The sequence below is a fragment of the Dipodomys spectabilis genome, unplaced genomic scaffold (assembly GCF_019054845.1).
Source record: "Dipodomys spectabilis isolate Male_0828 unplaced genomic scaffold, ASM1905484v1 ptg000178l, whole genome shotgun sequence".
NCBI classification, from domain to species: Eukaryota; Metazoa; Chordata; class Mammalia; order Rodentia; family Heteromyidae; genus Dipodomys; species Dipodomys spectabilis.
The window spans coordinates 12863516-12889250 of record NW_024870855.1 but is presented as its reverse complement, the minus strand read 5'-3'; the positions used below and the strand labels follow the sequence as shown (position 1 = coordinate 12889250).

The window sequence follows — 25735 nt, the reverse complement described above, 5'->3', positions numbered from 1 at the left end:
GGATCAGAGGGGCAACTGGCCACATTCATATTTGAGAATCTATGCAGGGAACTGAAAAATAGACGAGGATCCCAGAGCCCTGATTCAGCTTAAGGTCAAATGTAGTGAGAATGCTTTCAGATGGTCACCATGGCACCAATGACTTTCCAATAGATTCCAGGCTGCTCTCTCATCAAAACCCAGTTTTGTTAAGATGATATAAGGTTGAGTTTGACTTTTCAAATACCAGGAAGGTGAGGACAGGTAGCTGGATTTAGTGGAAAGTTCCACCATTTAGCTCAGTGAGCCCATGCTAGCCGGCAAGGACAGTGACCCACTTGGACTCAGAGGCAGCCTGGGCTAATGGTGGCCTGAGGCCAGGCTGATGGTCCCACAAATGGGAAAGGGCTGTCTTCTCCGTGGAATCTAAAATTCACCGAGAAGAGACCTTTCCACTCCGAAATCAGCTCAGGGAGGAGACAGAAGAATGTTCCTTCTGGCTTTTCGTCTCCATCCTCCTCTCCACTCTGGAGTCCAGGAGTGAAGTTGGCCAAGGTGTGGAACTGGCAAATACAGGAAGTCTGGACATTTAAGCTGTGTCTATTTTCCTTGCCAATAAGTGCCATCAGTGGGAAAAGAACAAGAGGCATGAGTTCTGAATCTGGCTCTGCTGCCCATCATCACCCTGACCTTCCTCCCCAAGGTCAAATGTAGTGAGAATGCTTTCAGATGGTCACCATGGCACCAATGACTTTCCAATAGATTCCAGGTTGCTCTCTCATCAAAACCCTTAAAAAAAAACTTGCGTTAAAGACTCAGATCACCTGCCCTAAGGCACCTGGGCTCACAGCTGGCTGCTGGTGCTCCAACCCACACTGCAGGCTCTCTGTGCCCAGGGAGAACACTGCATCTTCTTTTAACATTCCTTGCGTGGAGAACAATGACAGAGCATATATTCATAGGTAACTATTTTTGTGGTTTCGCAGTGTTACTTCTTGTACAATATTATTATGAATGGCATTTAGGTTTCCATTCTACATGGAAGATTATGAAAAGTCTAAAGATGTCACTATTCTCTAAAAGAAATATTATTAGTATAAATTGTACAAATGTGTCTCTTTATATGGGCAATGTACATGTAAGTACATGCAAAACATGCACTTTTATCAAATTTACCACATCTAATTTATTCTCTCTCGGGAATCCTTCTTCTTTCCCTTCCTTTTAAACATTTTTTGTTTTGTTTTAACTGAAAGGAGATCAATGGAATAAACATGAGAAGGGTGGGAGAAGACCACGTGTGGTGATGAGAACGAGAGTCCCTCTACTGTTTTCTGATTGTGTCTTTCACAACATGAAATCAAAATTGAAAAGGCCACCATCGACATATTACTCCCTGTGAAGGAGCTCCATTACAAATGGCTTTCAGTGGGGCTGACTTCCCAGAAATCAGCAGCCACTCTCACTCAGCCTTGCCGTGGTTTGTAGATTCAGCCTGATCCTCATCTCACACTGGCTTTTCTATGTGTTAGATGCCAGTGTATTTGTTTTTAGTTTACCCTGACTTCGAGGAAGCATCAGCCAAGACCACAACATTTGAGGAACTGCCAACGACATGTCAGCGACTCATCTGGGCTGAACACAGAGCTCTGAGAGGTTCTCAGTAGCTGCTTTGAATCCCACTCTTCTGATCTTTGGAGGTCACAAAAACTCACCGAGTTCACCCACTTTTCAAAACAGTGAGAGATGAGCTGAGGTGGACACTAGATTCATGTTGGGATGATTCATGAACATATTCAGGGAAGTGTCATCCTCACCAGCCCCTTGGCTATAGATAGTCCCTCTACCTCCCTAGGGGCAGGTGTGGTAGATTTGAGTCTTAGAGCACAAATTAAGAGGTTATGAGGCCACAGAAGGGTGTTTACTCTGAAGAGAAGACTAAAAAACTTGAGCAACTTCATTAGGAGATTTCAACCTACGTGGCTTTGTTTATGCCACTTCCCATGGAATTCTGCTGGCAAGAAGGGGTGCCACGAAGTGATGCATCACCACTGGTTTAAGACCACGGTTGCAAACAACAGGTCAAGTCCAAATTAACATGATGTTAACATGTTTCTCTTTCATTTTGCTTGGGTTTGGATTTTTTATTTATTTTATATTTTTTGGTCGGTTGGGGGCCTGAACTCTGGGCTTGGGCGCTGTCCCTCAGCTCTTCAGCTTAAGGCTAGCACTCTACCACTTGACCCATAGAGCCACTTCCAGTTTTCTGGTGGTTTATTGGAAATAAGAGTCTCGAGGGTCTTAGATCTTCCCTGCTTGGGCTGGCCTTGAACCAGGATCCTCAGATCCCAGCCTCCTGAGTAGCTAGGATTACAGATGTGAGCCACCGCTGCCCGGCTTTAAAAATTCCAAATCCAAAGAAATGACTTGGCTGAGGACAGAGCAAAATTTAAACCTAGATTTTTAATTCCAGAGAAAACACCACAGCTGCCTCTCTATGGGATCAGCTTTCTACAAAAGCAAGAAAGTATGCAGCCAGTGACAATAGACAAATGGAGAATAAACCTAGTGACGCTAACCCCCCCCTTAAATGTCAAACCGCATGGCACTTTTTTTAGCCTACAAATGGTCTTGGTTTTGTTTTTTGTTTTGTTTTTTTAAGCTGTTACATGAAAATAAGTTTTTTACTTATTTTGAGTTTGATGTTTCAATTCTACAGCAAATGCATGCTTAACTTTGTAAGAATCTGCCAAAATGGCACAGCGCATGGGACTTGAGGTTGCTTGGTAATCGTTCACTGACACCAGTGTTTCTAAATGAGCTCTTCTTATAGGTGTATAGTCCCATCTAATTATGTCTTTAATTTAAATGTCTTTCATCATTAGTGATAATTTGCTATTCACATATTTGTTCAGCAACTATGTGTTTATTATTTTTTCCTATTTTAATTGAGTTGTTTGTTGTTTTTTCATAATAGGAAAATACAATGTTATTTGAAAGGCAGCTGTTTGACTTGGCAGCCCAGATCTGGCTCTTCTACTCTATAATTGCTGTTTAGTGCATGCATGTTTTCTTCTTGTCCAAACTACAGAGGAAACAGAGTGGGATTATTCTTTTCTGTTTCTGTTGCTCTTTCTCTTCTTTACATGGCTTATATTCCTTTGCAATTTTAAAGTATGTGGCCAACAGTCTCTGCCCTCCTGCCACCTACTACCCAAGGTATTTTCCCATTACCTCTCTTTCTGAAGAACCTAGTGCATTAACCCATAAGCAAACAATGAAAACATGAAGTCTCTCAGGGCCCAGGGCTCCATCCACTCTACTCAGGCAAGTAAGACCAGGCTAGTGACCCCTGGTGACAGCTCATCTCCTGCTCCCAGGCTCCAGAAGGGGCAGAGTTAATGCTTCTTTGCAAGGGACAATTTTGTTTCTGCTCTGTTAGAATTAGTAAGCTCAAGAAGAAACAAACCCCAGGAAGACCCAAGCAAGGTCTGCAGAATCAGGAAGGGAGGGGCCGACTCTGGACCCCAAACAGTCTAACTGATCTCCCTGCCTTTCTCAGTTTTCTTGGTTCAGAAAAAAGCACTAACTGTTTCAGAGTACAAATCAGAAACAAAATCTATTTTGTCATGTTCTCACTATGGCTCTAGGATAGAAAATAAAAATAGCATGTGATGTAGTGGATAATGGTTAGAAAACATACATCCTCACTGAAGGTTGGGGTGCCCTTTGGCGGGAATGCCAAGAAGAAGCACACAGGGCAAGCAGGAATACTCAAAGCTTTTTAAGCACGTAGGTGGCTAGACAAGAAATAGCACAGGCAAATGTAGACAGTCCTCAGTCCCAGATTCCATACCCATCTATTTCAAAGACAGCAGTTTCTTTAGAAAATTCTTAATGAAGTCAACAAAGTTCCTTTCGGTAAATACATTATTACTGTTGTTTCTTATGTTATTTGACTAGAATCTGACAAAAAAGAATTTTTCTAGGTGGAAAACAGATAAATACTTATTTTATGATTTCTAAGTAGGTTTAATTTTTTTTAATCTTGAGCATCAATTTTAAGCGGAAAAGAAAAATTGCTTTTCTCTAGTAGTTCCAAAATTTTAATTTGCTCTGTCAAGCCAGGCTCCTTTAAAAATATAATGGTAGACTGGGAGTATAACGAAATGTCTAGAAGATAAAGTAAAACACTGAAAGTTTATAGCCAAGAACTACAGGGGAAAGTGCCTTTAAAAGATTAATTTTGTCATTAACAAGAGTGCAAAGTATATATTCCTTTGAAATTTTAACTATTTGGCTATTTGGTAAGAGACCTATATCTAAGCAACTAGGTAAAAACCAGCATGATATAGTGCTTTAAGTCTTCTTTGGTATAACGACTTTGGGCCTTCAGTTTGCTTAGTTGCTTGTTCAACCAAAGCTCTACTACTTGAGCTACATCTCCAGGCCTGCTTTTTGCTTGTTATATCTTGTAGACTTTTCTGCCTGGGCTAGCTTTGAACTTCCAAGTCTCTGCCTCCTGAGTAAGGATTACAGGTGTAAGCCACTAGTGCCCAGCTATACGATTCAAAATTTCAAACCCACCAATTTCATATCCTTGTGGACACATACCCAGGACACATGTGCAGGTGTACACATGTGTTACAGTGGCTGATATCACATGTTCAACAACACTGAATCTACAGCTGACCATTGAACTGCATGCCAACTTTCTTCTTCCTTCCTCCCCTAGATACTACCTTATTCTTCTGAAAAGCACAAGCATGGTTACTGGATCTAAAATTACTTTAGGATGTACTGATGTGAAATGGATTGCTTCAAATTGGACATCAGAGTGGAGGTTTAGACACTTGCTAAACCATTTGAGGAAGTAAGGTTATAAAATGCTTTAAAAGGCAAGTATTTTGTGTATCTCCAGCTAAGCCAAGGCTTTTCCTTCCTGTTGGTATGTTACATAAATAGGTCACAGGAGTTTTCATGGACAAATGGCAACATGTGGTATTAGGATGATTTGTCTTCATTGTGAACAGAGAACTCCAAATGTTTGGTCCCCTCACACTCATGGAAAATAACCCCCAAAAATATTGGCTTCTCTTTTTAAGGGTAATTATTTCATTAAAAGTAAAGACCTCTTTTTTATAATATATAGAAGTTTATGGTGAGATATCTCTAGGAACAAAAAGTAGTGTTTTTCTCTGAGATAAAAATGAGCTCAAAATTCAAAGGCTGAGATTAAATATTTACAGAATCAAGTCAGCAGACATTGATGTCAATGGTATGACCAAGAGTGATATGGACTGAAAATCATTTAATACTTAAAGCAGTTGGGCACTCATGTCATGATGCTTTGAGGTTCTTAAAGTAATAGGAGAGGATTCCAGGTTACTACTATGGCAATGTCGTGTTGTGTCAACAGCCAGTGCTCGCAGAACCTGCGCCCTTGTACATCTCATTTTACACATCACATGACTTCTGTGGGTGGTGGTGGTATAGATCTTGTGAGAATATGGTGGGCTAAAAGGGACAAACATAATGAAAATGAAAACATTCCAGAACAAATGCCTTAAAGACAAAGTTTCTTCAAGATTAAGGCCCCCAAAAGAAGCAATCAAGGAAAACTACAAGCGAACACAAATCATTACCAAGAGGTTTGATGGTTTAAATGAAACTAGAAGAGAAGGTGTCATGAGGGGTGGAGGAGAAGACTCTGTGCTCTCAGTACACAGCAACCACCAGATGGACTGTGTCCACACTGCGTGCAGGTCCAATCAACCACGATATTCTAGCTTGACATTAATATAATGTTATTTAAGTTTCATAGCAGATACTGTTGTTCTTATGTCTAGAACTGTGATTTGGATGCTTTTAATAAATCCCATGTCATTAGTTAATTTCTGAATATATGGATTACTGTTACAAGTGCTGCTTGCCTTCCTCATCTGCTAATTCTAATCTCTGTTTCACTTCTGGTTTGGTTTCATTTGGTTACTCGTAGGTTTTTTCATCATAGTTGGTTAGTTTTTTTCTATTTGTGCATTGCATGAATTTTTACTGGATGCCAGACACTGTGAATTTTACCTTGCTGGGGGGCTTGATAACTTTCTATTATGTATTTATTCACATATACATATATAGCTTTTCAGTTATCTAAATTATATGTTGTTTTCTCTATAATATGTCATATGCTGGGCACCAGTGGCACACACCTGTAATCCTAACTACTCAGAAGTCTGAGATCTGAGGATCACAGTTCAAAGTTAGCCCAGGCAGAAAAGTCCCTGAGAGACTTTTATCTCCAATTAACCACTTAAAAGCCAAAAGTGGTGCTGTAGCTCAAGTGGTAAAGCACTAGCCTTGAGTACAAAGAGGCTCAGGGACAGCACCCAGGCCCTGAGTTCAAGCCCCACAACTGACAAAAAAATAATAATATGTTATATGCAACCTAGATTATATACTAAGGGCTACATATTAGATTTAGTTATATTATTTTATTGCATATAATTTTCTATTACATATTATATACAATGTATTATATATTTTTAAAGGTAAGTTTGTGTTTTTTAGTTACTATAATAAATATGGCAGGTCCAAGAGGCAATGCTATTACAATTGTGGCTAGCCCTGCACGGAAAGAATTGGTTTTCTCATTATCCCTCAAGTCTTCCAATGACAGTGGAAAACTCCACATACTAAGAGAAACCTTGGCTCAGAGGCCTTGGACTTACTATGTCAGTGCATTTTTTTCCAGAGGTAAGCAAGGTGCTTTCAAAGGAAACCCATTCTCTGCAATAAGTTCGAAAATGATTGCTGCAAGGTACGAAAGAGCACCTCAGTACCTGCAGTATGTTCATTGTGCCAAGGTGTAATTTACCCTTCCCTCTATGTGTGCCCCAGGTCATGAGAATTTGGGAATAACAGACTGGATTTCTCTGTCAATGATTACAACGGTAAACCTCGGTCTGTGGGTTAGATTGCAGTGGCATGAATGATGACCAAATTCTCCCCCAAAATTACAGAGAATTACCCATCAACATTCTCAGAGGTTGGAATAAGAACAGAGTCATTGTAAAGTTCATTAACTCCTCCTGATCACCAGAAAAAAAGATATACTAAAAATAAACGTTCCAAGTGTTGTCTCTATACATTTGAAGACTTAATAAAGAAACAACTGACCTACAGATACCCTTTCACAAATCTTCTAGAGCAGAAAGGCCTTTAATGAGTAAAAAGGAGATGGTATACATAATATATCACATTAACAGAGTCAAAGACAAAACCATATGATCATCTCAATAGATGCAATAAAAGCCTTTGACAAAATCCAACATCCAATCATGTTTAAAGCTCTGGAGAAGCTAGGAAGTGAAGAAACATATCACAAAATAATAAAGGATTTATATGACAGACCAATAGCCAACATTATACTAAATAGTGAAAAAGTAAAAACATTTCTTCTAAAATCAAGAACACACTAAGTATCGCCACTCTCTCTGCTCCTCTTCAGTATAGTTCTGGAACTCTTAGCCAGAGCAATAAGGCAAGCAAAAGATATAAAAAAAGGATACAAAAGGGATTCACATAGGGAAAGAAGAAGTCAGACTATTCCTATTTGCAGATGGTGTGATCTCATAGCTAAAGAACCCCAAAGACTCCATCCCCAAGTTCCTAGAGCTGATCAACAACTTTTGCAAAGTAGCTGTATGCAAAATTAACCCACAAAAGTCAGTAGCCTTTCTTTATGCCAACAATGCCCAAGCAGAAAGGGATATCAAGAAAACAACTCCATTTGCAATAGCCTCAAAAATTGCCTGAAAATAAACCTAACCAAAGAAGCAAAAGACCTTTATAGCAAAAATTATAGAAACTAGAAGAAAGGAATCAAAGAGGACATCAGGAAATGGAAAGATCTTCCACATTCATGTATAAGTAGAATCAATATTGTGAAAATGGCCATACTACCAAAAAATGATCTACAAATGCAGTGCAATCCTCAACAAAATCTCAATGACATTCTTTACCAAGATAGAGAAAACAATCCAAAAATTCATATGGTAAAAAAAGACCTTGAATAGACAAAGCAATTATAGGCAAAAAAAAAAAAAAGCAATGCTGCTGGTATCACAATCCTGACCTCAAGTTCTACTACTGAGTTATAGTAACAAAAACAGCTTGGTATTGCCCAAAAATAGACCCAAAGATCAATAGAACAAACTAGAAGACCCAGAAATAAAACCATGTACCTACAGTCATCTGATATTTGATAATGGAACCAAAGATATACAGTGGAAAAAAGATAGCCTCTTCAATAATCGGTGGTGGGAAAACTGTGCAACCATATACAGAAAGCTAAAAGAGGATTCCTGTTTGTCATCTGTGCACAAAATTCAAAGTGGATCCTTTGATCGACATCAGGGAGTGGGAAAAACACTAGAACTTATAGGCACAGACAGAAACTTTTTGAAGAGTCCCAGGGACACAACAGATAAGAGACTTGATAAATGGGATAATATCAAAATTATAAGTTTCCACACAGCAAAAGATATAGTTACTAAATTATAAAGACAGCCAACAGACTGTGAGATCTTTACCAGCAATACATCTGACAAAGGCCTAATATCCAAAATAGACAAGAAACTCAGGAAATTAAGCCCTCCCAAAGCTAATAAACCAATCACTAAATAGGCAAAGGAGCTAAGGAGAGACATCTCAGAAGAGTAAGAATAGCAGACACACATGAGAAAATGCCCAGTAGCCCTGGTTGTAAAGGAAACGCAAATCAAAACAACTTTGAGATTCCATCTCACCCCAGTTAGACTGGTCAATATCCTGAGCTCAAACAACAAATGTTGGTGGGGATATGGTGGAAAAGGAACCTTACTGCACTGTTGGTGGGAATGTAATCTGGACAGCCACCGGACAGCAGTCTGGAGGTTCCCCTCCCTATGACCCAGCCATACCACACCCAGAACATTATGAAATAGGATATGATAAAGACACTTGCACATCCATGTTCACTGGTCGCAATATTCACAATAGCCAAGATATGGAAATAGCCCAGATGCCCTACAATAGATAGGTGGATCCCAAAAATGTGCTGTGGTACCTATACACAATGGAATTTGCAGAGAAATGGATGGACCTGGAACAACGTGAGGCAAGCCAAGCTCAGAGAGACAAGTGGCACATGTTTTTCTCTCATATGAAGAAGCTACATCTAAAATATGCCAGGACATGATAAATTATACAGGACTCTGGGAATTCACACACAGTGAGACCAAAGGAGAATACTCCTGGGAGGAATACAAAGGCACGATGCCTCTGTGCCTTTGATCATGTAAAATAATATTTATCAAAAAAATTCCAGGAAGTGGAAGCAAGAGGGTTTTTTTGTCTTGTTTGTTCATTTATCTGTCTTTGGGGAAGTAAGGGGGAACATAGAAATGGAGGGACAAAAGGTAAACAAATGCAGCAGTGGTACTGACTAGACATTATGAACTATATAACTTGTGGGCAGGGATAGAAAGAAAAAACTGGGAGAGAGGGAAGAAAGGAATGACATTGTCCAAAAAGAAATGTACTTTTTAACTGACTTATGAAAGGGTAACCCTTGTGTATATCATATTTATAGTTTTTTTTTTAAAAAGGAGAGGGTAAAAGAAAATTGTCAAATTCTTTTGTCCTTCATGAGCCAAGAAGTAGCTTTATTCTTGGGAAAGTTGTTGGGGGGAGGGGGAAGGGGGGTCTTTCTTTTAGTGGTACTGGGGTTTAAACTCAGGGCCTTGTGCTTGTTGTTTGTTTTGGTGGTACTGGGGCTTGAACTCAAGGCCTGTGCTTGTCAGGCAGGTGTTCCCCCATTGAAGCCATGCCCCCAGCCAAGGTTTGGACAACAACTGTATCAGTCACTGAAGCTCAGGGCTCTAAGTCTCATTGTACTAATGCTCACTGACATGTTTGTTCACCAATGAAATCGAAGTACATTTCTACACCCATGTTTCCCTATGAGCTTACAAGTATATGGTCACACATCAGATCCTTCTGGAAGCCGTGGGAATCAAAGTTGTGGATGGAAGAAAGGAAATAGAAGTGAGAGTTTGTCTTAATTCACTATAAGCTGTTCATTGTGCATTGAGAACAAGGATCCTGTTCATTAGACAAATCTGTCACTTCACTAACTTCCCTGTTATCCCAAACCCATTTCACTCCTTTGCTACATTATAAATTATTTTAATAAATATTATATCAAAGGCTTTATGAAGGTTATAAAACAATCTGCAATGCCCACTTGCTGGCATTATAGTAGCTGTTTTAGAGCACAATTAACAAGTCAGTGAGATTCAAGATTCCATATTCAGCTGGGAAGGTGGCTCAGTGGTAGAGCGCTTGCCTTGCATGCATGAGGCCCTGGGTTCGACTCCTAAGCACCATATAAGAAGAAAAAGCTGGAAGTGGCTTTGTGGCTCAAGTGGTAGAGCGCTAGCCTTGAGCTGAAGAGCTGAGGGACAGCACCCAAGCCCAGAGATCAGGCCCCACGACCAACAAAACAAAACAAGATTCCATATTCAAAGCTTTGAACTTGATCTATTCTGGGCCTGTGAACTTCAGGTGTTGGGTTGAGAGGGCACTGGTCAGTCACCAGAAGTGGTCACCGGGCGGGTATCCTGGTGCTGGGTCGCTAGCTACCACTGGACATTTTTCTGCTTTGCTTCTAATGAATGATGCCTGGCAAAGGACTCTGGTATTTGGCTGAGAAATGATCATTTTATTTCTGCATAATTCATTTTCCTTAACTACAAGGAATCCAGGAAAGTAGGATGACCACCAGGCCATGGTTTCTGTTTGCATAGGCAAGTTGAGAGCAAACCGCAGATGAAAGTTCCTAAGTATTCTGTGTGTGAAGACCCTGGTGTGAAGGCTGCGAATAATCTTAAAAGGAAAATGAGTTCACACCAGAGTAAAGACAGCACATCACTATGGCGTAAGGCTGAAAGCTAAGGGACGACTTCCCTAATGGATGTGGAGGAGGAGTTGTGCTCAGATCACTTCTCACTCCTCAACCCTATGGCCTGGCATTTGCCCTTCATAGGTATTTTAACCAAACTTGTCAACAACAAACTGAGGGACAAATACAAATACACATCTCCCAGGAAATACGATTCCAAAAGAACCCTGGACTCAGCAACACAGAGCTTGGAAACTTTCATGCTTAGCTTAAGAACATGGCCTTGCACAAGAGGATAACTAGCAACAAGCCCCATTCATGACTGAAACAATGAAGTCTGTGCTGCTGGTAAGGTAGGTTTCTCAAGCCGACAGTCTAAGAGGACAGGGGGACATGATTTCACCTTCCAAGTTATTTATTTACTTACTATTTATTGCTGTCTTGGGGATTGAACTCAGGCCCTTGTGCTTATTTAACCACTCTACCACTTAAGTCACATACCCCTAGCCCAAATGGCTTTATTTTTCCTTTTTCCCCAGGACAGCCTTGGACTGATCCTCCTATCTCTGTCTCTTGGGTATCTAGGATTATAGGTGTGGGCTACCATACCTGGCTTGTGTTTGAGATAGAATCACACTGGCTTTTGCCTGGGCTGGCTTTGAACTGCTATCTACCCATCTATGCTTCCTACATAGCTGAGATTACAGATGTGAACCACCATGATCAGTTGAGTTTCCAGATTTTAGAAAGAGTAGAAAGATGTTTACGACAAGTAAGGTAGTGCTTGTAGTGTGTCACAATGCTGGCTTACTCTATCTATAGTTTTACATTGTGGTAGTCTTCAGGTTTTTTTCTTTATCTCTGTACCTCCCAATGTAAAAACTGAACAGACTCTTGGTTTCTTTGTCTTTAACAAAACAATAGTTCACTCAAGGTAAATAAAAATGCCAAGACTTAAACATGGAACATATCCTTCTATGAGATATACTTCATGACCTCAAACCTGTAATTCATTGATGATATATTTTTACACCACTGCACTGCAATCAGAAAGCCCAGAACTAATTTTTTATGAAATTTAGAATAAAAGCTGAAGGCAGGACAGAGAGAGAATAGAAAGTATGCATGGATAATGAAGAAACTATGGAGGAGTTAAAAGGAAGCTGAGATACTTGAGAAGTATTGAGGAAAGAGGTGACAGTGCTCTTCTTATGTAGTGCTCTATTTTTTGGGGTACAATATAAGAATGTATGATGACAACCACTATTTTAAGTTTAGGCATGATTCTGACAAGCTTTTAACATTGCACATTTTGTGAGATTATATAATGAGAATGTCACTCTTACCATCTGTTTTCTTTGAATCATTTCCGACGGCGGCGTGATCCTTCTTGTCTGCCTTATTTTTACCATCTTTCAAGTCACCTGAAAACAATAAACATGACAAACAGTTAATGCTACAGCTGAGGGGAAAGTCGTAAATATCTTTAAACCTGTCAGGCGAGGAAAGAGAGTGTAGCACAATTTTTATGGTCATGAAGGAATTCCTGTCTCAGCGTAAAAAGTATCATCTGTAACCACGTTAGGTTCTGGAACTAGGATTCTAGTCAGAAATTACAACAGAAAACTCCTGTCAGACAGGGTTGTAATTAAGCCAACGGTGTTATTTTTCCAGGAATGTTGTTAAATTTTATTGTTAGACTATGGGATGAGGAACAGCCGGTATAAAATGTGAGTTCTACTCATTAACAGCATTTCACAGCCCCATGCTTTCGTTTTCTTGTCTGTAAAATGGGAGTGTAGCATCTGCTTTATGAGCATAAGGATAAACGTCTTCCAAGTATGTTAGGACTGACTGTCACATCACTCAAAAATGGTCATCATTCTAAAGCAGAGTTCGAGTGGTATTCTAATTAATGAGCTCGTTAATGTGCAGGTTTTAAATTTTTATTTTTTATTCAACTATATTGTAGAGGTGGTATATAGAGGTGTTACAGTTATATAAGTCAGGTACTAGCTACATTTCTTTTTGAATAGTGTCACTCCCTCCCTCATGTTCTCCCAGTTTTCCTCCTCCCAACCCCCCTCCCTTCCAAGTTAATGTGCAGTTTTTGTTTCGGGTATTTTTTGTTTGTTTGCTTGTTTGGTTGCTTGCTTGCTTTTGCTGGTTCTTGGGCTTGAACTCAGGGCCTGGGCTCTGTCCCTGTGCCTCTATGTGCTCTACTACTTGAGCCACAGCACCACTTCTGGTTTTTTCTGAGTAGTTTATTGAAGATAAGAGTCTCATGGACTTTCCTGCCAAGGCTGGCTTTGAACCATGATCCTCAGATCTCAGCCTCCTGAGTAGCTAGGATTATAGGCATGAGCCACTGGTGCCCAGCTAATGTGCTGTTTTTAAGGCTAAAAAGAATACTATTCTTGGAAATGTAGAAGGAATGTGTGAAAAAAATATGTATTTAATTCAGTTATGAGGGAGCTAGTGAGTTTATAAGATGGTTTTAAGAGCATTTATGGAAGAAGATATTTATGAACATTAAATGAAGACAACTCCGCTGGAGAGCCGCCATTCACAGCCCATATGCCGAAGGAAGGAAGGAAGGAAGGAAGGAAGGAAGGAAGGAAGGAAGGAAGGAAGGAAGGAAGGAAGGAAGGAAGGAAGGGAGGAAGGGAGGAAGGGAGGGAGGGAGGGAGGGAGGGAGGAAGGGAGGATAGAAGGGAGGGAGGGAGGGAGGGAGGGCGAAAAGAAACCCTTTGGGCCATCTTCTCTACAAGTCAAAAATCTCCAAGTTAGCATAAAATTCACTCCACAGTTACAGGCATTAACTAGTAAGTAGAAATTAAACACAGCCATAGTCTCCATGCACAAGGGTCAATAAGTCATGGCCCATGAAGAAATTGTTATCTAAGGCTAACTCAAGGCCATCTTTGGGTATGATATCCTTCCTATCATATATATATATATATATATATATATATATATATATATATATATATATATATATATAAGTATATATAAAAGTATATATTAAAAAAGTATATATATATATATAAGTATAGATATATATTTTAAAAAGTATAGATATATATGTGTATATATACACACACACACACACACACACACACACACACACACACACACACACACACACACACACACACATATATATATATACTTTTAAGCTCTCCAGCCTTCCTCTCTTTCTTATTCTGCACTGAAATGACCTGGCTTCATACACCTTCAGGCTTCATACAGCACCTGACCTTCACTCTCTATCACACTGGTAACCAGAGAGAAGTCTTTCTTTGGAAAGCCCTCAGAGCAGTTCAAATACTGGCCTTTCCTGTGGATGGAGTCAGAGAGGGCCTTGAGGATCACAAGTCATGTCAACACTTTTAAGTCCCCTAGGACATGGGTCCTCCCCTTTGCATAAGCTTTTACACTTTGCAAGTCCTCTACCAAGTTTCAGGATGCTCTGAATACAGATTTACCCCAAGTTTTATAAGACCAGAATATCTTCCAAAAGTCGACCCAGATGTTGGGTTTGCTGGAGGATGCTAGCAGCCAGGGCTAGGGAGGCTCAGGAAGTTGCCTGATGGAGACAAAAGTCCAATTAGAGGGTGTTGTCATTGCCCAGCAGAGACCAAGCCTCCAAGGATGGCCTTGTCAGTCCATGAAGCAGGGCACCAGGAAAGGGGCACATGCATGCTCCATGCTCCTGAACAGAACCCATTAGGTAATTTCCCATGGGCTGCACAGAGAATAATGGCGAATGTGAGCTGTTGCTCAATAAACAGGGGAAACACAAGAGCCTTTCTGGGCAGTCATAAATCATCTTAATTAGGCTGCTGAATCAAAGTCCCCAATTGCCATTAGCCTTACTTATTACTGCACTAAATTGATTTCTTTTCCCACCTTTCATCTCGGGCTTAATTTTCCAGGGAAATGGTGGACTACTGCTGACTTTGGGAAGTAAACACAGTTGCAAATCCAGCCAGCCTCCTTGAAGACTCGGGCTCCTGATTTGTGTAGTACAGCCCTGCTCCCAATTATCTTGAAAATAAACGGCTGTCTTATCAGCCTCCTCTAGCTTTTTGGCATCCATTGATTACTCTCACTGACCCAATCATGGGAAACCACAGGTCAAACCTGGCACAACTACCACTGTGTGATCGATGGACTGAAAATGGTTTTTACTCTCCAAAAGGTTTGAGGGGAATGTTAAGACTTTTGTGATACAAACACATTAGTGAGAATTCACATTTCGATTTCCATAAATGAAGTCGTATTGGAATTCAGCTATGGCCCTTGGTTCCTGTACCACTTTTAGCCCTTCTCTGGCTAGGAGAGTGTCGAATCGTTGTAATAGAGACCTTGTGGCTTTCGAAGCCAGAAATGTCCACTCTGGCTGGTTACAGGAACCATGTGCCAACTTCTGTGATCGAAAATGAACTTCCTGTGGGCAGCAGGTAAGTCTCCACCTTCCATGCACACCTCCACAACCATGCCAGACCTGGCACATTGTAAGGGGTTGCTGATTGCTTATGCAAGTAATTTAACATCTCCACATCTCTTCCATGTGCAAGAGGAGAAAAAAATGACTCTACCTGATAAGAGTTGCTAGGATTTTAAAATAATTTAATGTCGAGGGAAAATCACAAGCACAACCTCTGGCATGCTGAACACTGAGTAAATGGTCATGTTATTCTCATCACTGTTTTCATTCATCCTTTATGTCCCTTTGTTTGAAATGGGAGATTTATCTAAGAGTTTTCCAGCATGTGAAGCTTGACTCAGCCACCATCCCCCACCCCTTGAGAAGTGTTTTCCACAAGACACAGCTTTCCTGTGCTTACTGGGGAGAAGGAATGCTGCACCCCCTGGCTCTACTTATGTCTGGCCACAAACTCAGCTCAGGTCACCATGGTAAAGAGAGCCCTTAGCTGGGCACAGTGAGTTTATGCTCTGAATTCGGCTCCAGCTGGATCTGGGCTGATGCTTCATCCCTGGGCTTATGAACCAACAGGGAAGTTGGTCAATTTGATCTCAAAAAAGAGAGAAGGAAGGCAAAACCTCAACTGGGGCACCCTGTATTCTAGCTGGACCAAATCTTTATTTTTCCAAACTGTGCTCACGTGAATATTGCACATTCATTGCGAGAAGTCTCCAGAACCAGACTGGTTGGGGCAACGGCCTTCCTTGTCTCTTAGAAAGATCATGTAAGAGTGTTTATGTACATTTCTGGAATGTGTTATGGGCTACTTTTACAGGCGTATTAAAACACCATTACCCAATTATACTCATGTGTATGTTACTCTATGCACTTTCTGCCTGTTCGCTCCCCAGACCTGTAGCATAACATCTAGAACCAGAGGAAAATACCTGGTCCTTCTGCGCAGACAAGAGAATTGGATGCCTTAACACAGCATGTGGTACAGGAAGTGAGGGCTGTGTTGCTGTTGCCTTTTTGTTTGATGGTGTGTTTTTTGGAAAATTTTTTCTCCCATGATCATCAGCAAAGGCTCACAGAGGTCTGTGTTATGAATGATGTTTTGTGTATTTTGCAGACACAGAGAAAGCTTAAGTCATCCAGACAAAGCCAGCTATAGGAGGCAGACTATGGACTTTGGCTACAATGCTGCCTGGCTTACCTGACCAAGCGAATGGTGGAGACTCTGAACTTGCAAACCTTCCCTAAGCACAGGAAGCACACCCAGGACCCAGTGGGAAGCCCCACTCCTACCTGAGCAGCAAACTGCTGCTTCAAACTGCAATCTTCAAAACCTAGCACAGAGGCGGGGCACTGGTGGCTCACTCCTGTAATCCTAGCTACTCAGGAGGTTGAGATCCGAGCATCAAGGTTCAAAGCCAGCCTGGGCAGGAAAGCCCTTGGGATTCTCATCTCCAATTAACTGCTAGAAATCCAGAAGTGGAGCTGTGGCTCAAAGTGGTACAGCACTAGCCTAGAGCAAAAGAGCTTAAGGACAGCACCCAGGCCCTGAGTCCAAGCCCCACAACACTCTCTCTCTCTCTCTCTCTCTCTCTCGCTCTCTCTCAATCTCTCTCTCTCTTCCTCTCTCTCTCTCTGTCTCTCACACACACAGGCACACATGCACGCGCACACACACACACACACACACACACACACACACACGAACAACAACAAAAAAGAAACAACCTGGTTCAGACTCTTCTTCCTCTTGAGGATTTCCCTGATAATTCACCCCCACCTCCAGCCCCCAACAAAGCTGGTGCCTTGTTCTTTGTATATGATCATTGGGCATTTTATCTTCCATGCTCCTATGACTCCTTGCCCACATTCCACCAGTATTTCACCATATCCCGATGACATCATGGGTTTCCAATGACATTTCTGTTGCTAAGGCACTCGTGCCTAGAATAGCACTTGATATAGTTGCTAATGAGTAAGTATTTAGTGTATTCAACATAAGAAATGATCGATGACAAGAGTTATGGTGGCTCTCTCCCTTTGGTTTTAAAACTGAGAGCCTTATATCCTAGGAAATCCTCAGCTATAGGCAAGCCACTGTATCTGATTCACCATATTGTGTGCAACCTGCATGCTGAAGGGGAAGGGGACGCACACCCCTGCAGCCTGGCTGCTGGGTGTGTGTGTGTCCTTCCATCACACCTATGCCAGCAAAGCCCTCAGGACTGTGCTGGTGTTGTGAGCAGTAACTACACCTGGTGGTCAGGAAGGGGCAAATTCTCCCATAGAGAAGGACAGAAAGACACAGATGAGCCCGTCCCTCCTCACCATTCTGCTGCTTTCCTCCAGAGGCCTTGTCGCCTTTGGGGTTCTTCCCACGAGGGTGGTCACCTTTGTTGGGACGGGTGCCATTGCCTTGACTCTTGGCTTCTGAAGTCTTCTTCTCTGTTTTGTTGGCAGCACCTTCTTCAGCCTGGCTTCTGGCTTCCATTTCCTTCTGCTTCTCCTCGGCAGCCAGGAGAGCCTTCTCCTCTGCTTCTTTCTTGGCCTTCTCCTCTGTATCCCCAGCAAGTTAGTGAAAGCAGGGAAAGGAGACAGAAGAAAGGAGACAAAGAGGACATTAGGAGAGTTGCCTCTTTGGAGGAAAATATCAATTAATACACAAAAATGGCCTAAGGTATTTACTAAATTGGGGGGGGTATATTTCTTTGGTTAATTCAAAATATAAGTTACTCAAAAATCACTCTTTTGCAAAAGCAGATTCGGCCAGGGGTCAGGACTAGATGGTCTGGTCAGTGTCCACGGACAGGCCTGTTTCAGGTGATGCATGTCTGGGAAAGCATCTGGTCCCTGACAAGGCCGAGTCCTACGTTATGGCCTACAGAGCCAGGCAGCATCCGGCATACTTCCAAGGTCTTCCAGATTGTTCCACAACCTCCACGTGGAAAGCATCACTGCATTTGTCTCCATGTGTGTTGACGTTGCCCTACAGATCATTTTTGAGAGCCCTTTTTCTTCCCCTTGTGTTAGTATTCACAAAAAGCTGCCTCACATATGACTGTATTTGTGCATCCGGACATGCTCATTTTCATTCTACCTGCTGTCAGCCCATAATCCATATAAGGTCTAGGTTCATGGTTCAGGATGCTTATGGTATATGTTCATGATGTCTGACTTTATTTTCCTATGCCATTCCCTTTCCTCAGATGTCCTCTTTAATGTGTGATGGCATTTTCACCCATTCTTCTATTGATCCATCAGATTATCCATCCATCCATCCACCCTCCCATCTATTCCTCCCTCCAGATCAGTGACTTCACCTCCCACTATACAAATTAAAGCAGATTCTGAAGGAAGAGGAACAAGGATAGGCTATTTTGAATGTTTTCTCTGTGCAATAAGGATTGAGTAGCTCTGATTGAAAGTTGGAATATTTGCTTTTCAGTGTTTCATGACACTACTTTCCAACAAGTTGCATTTATTATTTCCACTAACATGGGAATATTTCTTTATAAATAAAATAATCATGTCCATCTGCAGTATAATAGTCTCCTAATTTCTGTAGAAATGGACAGCTAAAAAGTGAAAGAATGTTCTTGCAGAATGAATGCCATCTTCTGCCTGGCTCCCTCCCCTCATTCTTCAGTGCCCTAGGATAGGGCTCATGTGCCATCTTATCCCTGCTTGGTTCAGCACCTGGCACACAACATATCCTCCTGAAGTATTTGTGTATTCAGGGTAACACACCCCATGTGTGTGATTTATACCATCTGCCAGTGTAGCCTTGTTTATACATATTTCACTTTCAACACCATTCATTAGCATAAAACAAAAGCACATATACACACTCTCAGAACCCAGTCTGAGAGAGTTGTTTAACAAACATCAGCCTCCTTAACCTCTAATATAAGTGAATAAGAAGATGACGACTGTTTGTTCTACACAGAGAGGGAAACTGAGGCAAGGCAAGGCAAATTCATTATACTCAGAGCTCATTTTCAGGAGAAATCATTTATAATCCTCCCCCCACTGAATCCATGGCCATCGTTCAACGTTCAAAATATCTGTGTTGAAAATGATCTTGATAAAAACTGAAGGCATTAAATCCTGGTTGGCTACAAAGGACCATAAAATAGTACCCAAGCAAGAAAAATTCATGTGACAACTCAGTCAGACCAATTTCCCATGGAAAATGTAAAAATAAATCACCTTAGAAGAAATGCATTTCAGTACCCAATCTGTTTTTGTCCAAGGGCAACTACATACAATGACAGTTAATATTTAGATTAATGCATGGTGCCTTGGTGACATCATGATCAAATCACATGAGCCTGCACCACTGCGATTTTGTTCTCAGCAGCAACCACCTCCAGGCGAGTGGCTCTGCTTGCTCTAAATTTCTAATTCTGGCTTGGATCTGAAATTGCTAATATCAGTATAATCAGCCAAAGGGTACTAATCAAAATTAACCTAATTGAAACGAATGCGCAAAATGAGCAACATCAAATGTAAGAGAGAAGAAAATATGCCCCTAGAAGGTAGAGTTTTGTTTCCCCATTACAATCACATTCCTTTATATTCTCATGGTGAAATTATTAGTAGTGATAAAATTGTCATACGATGAAAAAATAGGCGAAGGCACTCTAATTTACATATGGCCAATCTCCTGGTGGCATGCGCATGGTGAATTCACTTTTCAGGTGTTGGATTCAACATCTTGACATTCATAGAGCTTTGAGTCTAGCAGACCACAAACTTCATGGCCTATTTCCTTTTGCTCCCCATTTTAGACTATTCATGTTGATGTGACCCGTTATGACAAGACTCACAGAAAGCAGATGAAGGGTTGGTGAGGACACAGCAGATTCCCCCATGAGTCTTCCCAACACAGAGTTAAATAGAAAACTGGTATGAAGTCATCTAGGGAAAGTGACCACCCACAGAAAGATGATTGTAATTTGATTTCTCCTTACCATCAGTCAACCATAACATGTTCTAAAGCGTGAGTTTTCTATTGGTGCTTTTACTACCAGGACCTTAACTTTGCTTCATAATGGCTCTTTCTTTTCTCATGTGTTTAAACAGCAACTCCCATTTACCATTTATGTGGTGATTTGTATACATTATACTATTTAATATGCACTAACCTGGGTTCTAATGATTTGTGTACATTGCGTCTGCTCTTTACATCCATTCTCTTATGTGCATTATCATCCCCACAATTAAGTCACAAAGAGCCTCAAAGATACCTTGGATTTCATTTCTTCCTTTCCCCATTAACTAGAATTTGTCTCAAGAACCAAAATACCCTCCCATAAAACACTATAACCCAAGCTCTGCACCTTGGCCCATCTCCTTTCTCTATCTTCAGATCAACCCCAAGTCCTGGCTTCTTAACACCTTCCCAAAGAGCCCAACCAGCATTAGGGACAGACAAACCCTTTCATGCTGGAAAAATAGATTTCGTGGAGCTCTTCCTGCATACCTCACACATTGTAAATTCTGAGCTGTTTATCTGTCCTTTGCAAAGGGCTGGCTTTCTGTTGGGAAAGGAAAGGAACCTTCGAATGCTTCCCTGGTTGATTAGCTTCCAAGGGTAATTTTAGTACGCTGGATCATTGCAAGCAAATGATTCTCGAGCACCTCTTTAAACTGTGTGTTGTCAGGACCTGGGTTTTCAAGCATAATGAGTGCAATTGATTAGGAGAGCATACTTCTTTTGAGAGGATGCAGCGGCAGCCATGGCTGCCTACAGTGCCTGCCAACAGGAAAGGCTTCCATGCTGAAAGCAGTGAATGGACTCTAAAAGGCTGTGCTTAAAATAGGAAGGAATGTTGGCTCCCATCATAACACAAAGCCAATACCTGTCCCAAAGTGATAAGGGGCCACTTCTGTCCTAAAAACCCCATACATCTAAAGTCTGCACATAAAACAAGCGGCTGCTTGAGCAGGATTCTGGGGCCAGTCAAAGTACAAGCAAATCCCACCTGAGTCTGATTCCCTCCGATTCTAAAGGTCCCCTCTCAATGAGGGGCCCAGAGGCAGACTCCTTGCTCCCAATGGTGGCCAAGACTACCTATGGTCTCCCACTGCTATAGTTTCATAGGGGCAGCCCTCTGTGATGGCATCAGTGGCTTTATAGGAAGAGACTCAAGTTATCCACTAGCTCTGTCTTGCCACATGGTACCCTCCACCAAGCTTTCCAGATGTCAGGCCCATGCTTCTAGAATTCCTGTAGCCCAGAAATTTGAGGCAAATAAGCGTCTATTCTCTGTTAATCATGTGGTTTTATTATTGAGACATAAAATGAACTAAGACATCCACTATCCTACTTTCTTGCCACGTGTTGCACCAGCATAAGCAAAACACAAGTACAGGTGCTGTGACTGGGTTCAAAGCTCTCCTCATCCTGCCCAAGGGTCCAGAGCTCAGGACTGTCAGGGGGTGGTGACTCCTATTCTTTTACATGAAATATGTCATAATGTCTCCTCTTTCCATCTATGAACTGGGAGGATGAGGATGCCAATTACTTATTTCTCTACCCTGGGCTCTGGGCATGGAGCCTAGGAGGCAGTGGACACTCAATAGAGGTTAGCAAAAGCTGGCCACTGTTGAAGGAACATGTGAACATGTGAAATGAAGATAAGACCCATTCGATTCTTCACATCCCAATGTAATGACCCAGGTGGTCACTGGCTGGCTGGACTTTACTTAGGTAAAAGAAGGAATGAGGTCTTACATTTAGCCACATGACATGAAGTAAGAATGAAACATGCTGGTCTCACTCATAGAATTTTCTTTTTTTTTTTTTGGGTCCGGTCGTGGGGCCTGAACTCTGGGCCTAGGCACTGTCCTTCAGCTCTTCAGCTCAAGGCTAATGCTCTACCACTTGAGTCACAGCGCCACTTCCAGGTTTTTTCTTTTTGCTTATGTGGTGCTGAGGAATGGAACCCAGGGCTTCAGGCATGCAAGGCAAGCGCTCTACCACTGAGCCAACTTCCCAGCCCATCACTCATAGAATTTTCATGTGGAGGTGAGTCACATCACATAAAAGGACATGATGCTGGAGGGTTGGTATGTTCTATCATTCACTGAGTGCTAGCTATAATGATGAACCCTTCTTATCTGCAAGGTCATAGCCTGAAATTTCCATCTGATTTGCAATACCCATAAATGAGGGATGATAAGCCTGTGCTTTAAGGAGTGGACGAACCCCCTGGACAGTTCTCCCTCACCCCATAGATGAGTCTCCGAGGCAAGTCTCCCTTGCCCCATGGACCAGCCTCCTGGATGGGTCTCTCTCACCCTTCATTACCTTTGGGCACCTTGGCCCTCCACCTCTCCCGGTTGATATGCACCACCTCTGTCCAGGTGGCCTTGAAGCTCTTGTAGTCCACAGGGATGACGGAATTGTTAATGGGGGCACTTCCTTCTGACCCAGAGCTCTTGACACCTGAACGCTTTGCATCTGAGGAGTTGATGTTGTTCAGACTGCAGAGAAGAAAATGAAGACCAAACCAAAGAGAAGAGTGCAAATGAGCGAGCTACGAGAGGAGTGATCAAACTACATGTGGGTGTGCAATTCCTGTAATTATCCTATTTCCTATGCATGACAGCAGGGAAAGTCTAAAGTTTCCAGGGAGGGGAGGGAAATGATATTAACAGTACACCATCTAAATTCTCAATATTTCTCATGGGTCCTCTTTCTCAGTAACTAGGATCCAGTAACATCACTGAACATGGACTCCTATGTGTTTCACAGTGTGAAAGATTTTCCCAAGCTAACCAGTGGTTTTGTCCTCCTTCTCTCCAGTTCTACCCTCCCTCCCTGCACCCACAATCCCTTGCCTCTGGTTCCTTAAGTCCAAGAGAAATGAGATTGTGGGAGACATGACATGCAAAGATCTTGCTTTAAATGGGTTCTACTCCCCTAAAAACTGACTAGATAAGAGAGTCAGTCCTCAAAAATCTGTGCAACTGTGGGGACAAGAACAGGAGAGTCCACCTTCTCTAAGAACACAATGCAGTGTGCCCCTCTTGAGCATCCACAGAGGCCTGCTGTTTTTACACTTCTCCTGCCTTCCCTTCCTCCTGACTGGTCCTTTCCCTCCTCTTCCCATTCCTTCCATGTTCTCCCTCACTGATGGCCAAGTTCAAAGCTTTGTATGGATATGGAAGAGAGCTGCCATCACAGTACAACTGCAAAAATGGGATGGTGGACCAAGGCAGCCAAAAGAGAGGTAATAAGGCAATCACCACAAAGCCACACCCACAGGAGACTCTGTCCACCCAGAAAGATCCACGCCAGGTCCCCACATCCCCACTGACCTAGAACGCCTCTGTCCTGTCCCACTGGTTTGGGAGGTCTCATCGATGAAGGGACTCACAATCTTTTCCGTCATGTCGGTGAGCACAGTGAAGGTGGGCTCCACAATGAAATCTATAAAACCTGCAGAGAAGCATCTACACCTCAGCAGAGCAAGCAGATATAGCCCCCCAGGCAAACCCACATGGCTTCTCTTCCTGCGCAGGGAATCCAGAGATTCTGGGATCTGAATGTCAGGAGTCTCTTCCATTGCTCCAGTGGGTGATCCCAAAAAGACAGATCATAAAACCCATCTCATCCCCCGCCTCCCAGGAGAGTGAGCACAACACAACCCCAGAGTGTACACAGGACACAGAAGTCAGATGAAGACCCCTGGGGAGGGGAGGGGGGCAATTCTCACCCCAGGAGACTTGGGGACACTTTCGTGGAGGTTGAACACTGGTGGGAAGAACACATGCCCCTTATTCTGGGGCGGGGGGGGGGGACAGTGGGGGCACAAGATGGAAAAGAGGATGAGAGGTAAATGTGGTAAGGGGTTCATTCAGGCTTGGGTGAGGAAAGCTCAGAAAGGCTGCTGCCTGGAGTTCAGGGGAGGGAGAACTCTTAGAGGCTGGGACTTAGAGGAATATTAAAAGCCTCTAAAGATATTTGGAATGTCCTGTGACTTTTAAATGTTCTGTTAGAAAGTTCCTGGATCACAATAGACAGAAAAGAAGTGAGCAGGACAGCAAGGATGAAAATGTCTTGCTGGAAAATTGCATCCATGTTGGATTTTTGTGTACATTGCATCTTGTCCACCACCCAACAATGTCTTAGTGTCTTAAGAAACTACTAAGTGCACTTTGTGTTTAAAATATCACAATGCTAGGCAGTGCCCGGCACCTAACAGGGGCACATGATGCATTGTACAAAAAAAAATAAAGAAGTACTCAAAATACAAGCAGGAAAGTCAACAAATTAGTATTCAATTTGTTTTCTGAGTGCTTTCAGACTCTTTCTGAGTGCTTTCAGACTCTGCAGGTAGAGATCCCTGATGACAGTTGGTAGACTGGTACCCTCTCCCATGGCTGAAGAATTTTATAATGCATGTATTATACTGATTTGCAGTACAAAAGTTATCATTACCAACAACAATGAAAAATATTCTTCTAAAACCAAAAGTAAAGGAATATAGGAGAGGAGAGCTGGAAAGATGAAGAGGAGGAAGAAGGGAGATGAAGGAAGGAAGAAGGGAGGAAGGGGGGTTAAAAGAGCCCCTTTTGGGTGCTTTAGAAGATCGGCCTGCCCTGAACTCAGGCCTAGAAGGAGCATCACATAGGAGAAGCGGGACCTGGACCTCCTAGGCTGCATGCATAACAGCTTCTGTACAATGGCATTCACTATCTACTGGGGAAGTTGAAGCCCCATTTTTCTCTTGGTAGAGAAACACCACAGTGTCACCGCCTAAGGTTGCCAGACTCCAACCACACCTAGGGTAGAGGCTGCCCTAGCTCCACCATGCAGCCAGAGTCCTGAACAATGCTACCTGGCAAAGCAGCAGGGTACTGGTAGTGGGCACCCGGCACCTGAGGTGGGTCCCGGAGCGGCCATGGCCCTTCAGGCCTTGGCCAGCTGCTCCCTCTCCCCAAGCAGCCAGCACCTACCTACTTGGGACTGGGCAACCATAGTGGACTTCCGATCACATAGAGGAGAAAAGGGCAACCCCAACTCTGCTTCTCGGTCACCCTAGAAACAAAGGAGATCATAGTAAATTAAGGGACAGAAGATGAGGCTGCCCAGATTTTCTTTTGCGGCTTCAACTGCCATGTATGCCACTGGTCTTTAATTATTACAATTACATGATGTAATGTGTCTTCATGGGCTTTTTCCTCTGTACAAAGGATGCCAGGAGGCCAAGCTCAATGGGATCCAGTCTTCCCATTCCACCACAAAGGCTCATGCTGTCCCCAAGAAAGCCTCAGTGGGCAGCAGGGGGCTCCCCAGGGAAAATGAGGCAGCAGGCCAAGTGTCCTGAGACTTGGAGCTGCTACCGCCGCAGCTA

At 42.4% G+C, this 25735-nt stretch overlaps 1 protein-coding gene across 8 annotated transcripts in view; it reads right to left on the bottom strand.

Moving 5' to 3' along the window:
- Pde1c (phosphodiesterase 1C) overlaps positions 1 to 25735 on the bottom strand; it is a 253566-nt gene that overhangs the window by 27557 nt on the left and 200274 nt on the right. For all 8 annotated transcript variants that reach the window (XR_006149805.1, XM_042695103.1, XM_042695104.1 and 5 more), the window contains 5 exons: positions 25338 to 25419; positions 23697 to 23817; positions 22684 to 22859; positions 17697 to 17924; positions 12268 to 12345 (listed from right to left, as the gene is read on the bottom strand). Coding sequence is in view for 7 of the 8 variants with exons in the window: in XM_042695103.1 (XP_042551037.1) it covers positions 12268 to 12345; positions 17697 to 17924; positions 22684 to 22859; positions 23697 to 23817; positions 25338 to 25419 (685 nt within the window). In the remaining variant the exon portion in view is untranslated. The remainder of the gene's footprint in view (positions 1 to 12267; positions 12346 to 17696; positions 17925 to 22683; positions 22860 to 23696; positions 23818 to 25337; positions 25420 to 25735) is intronic.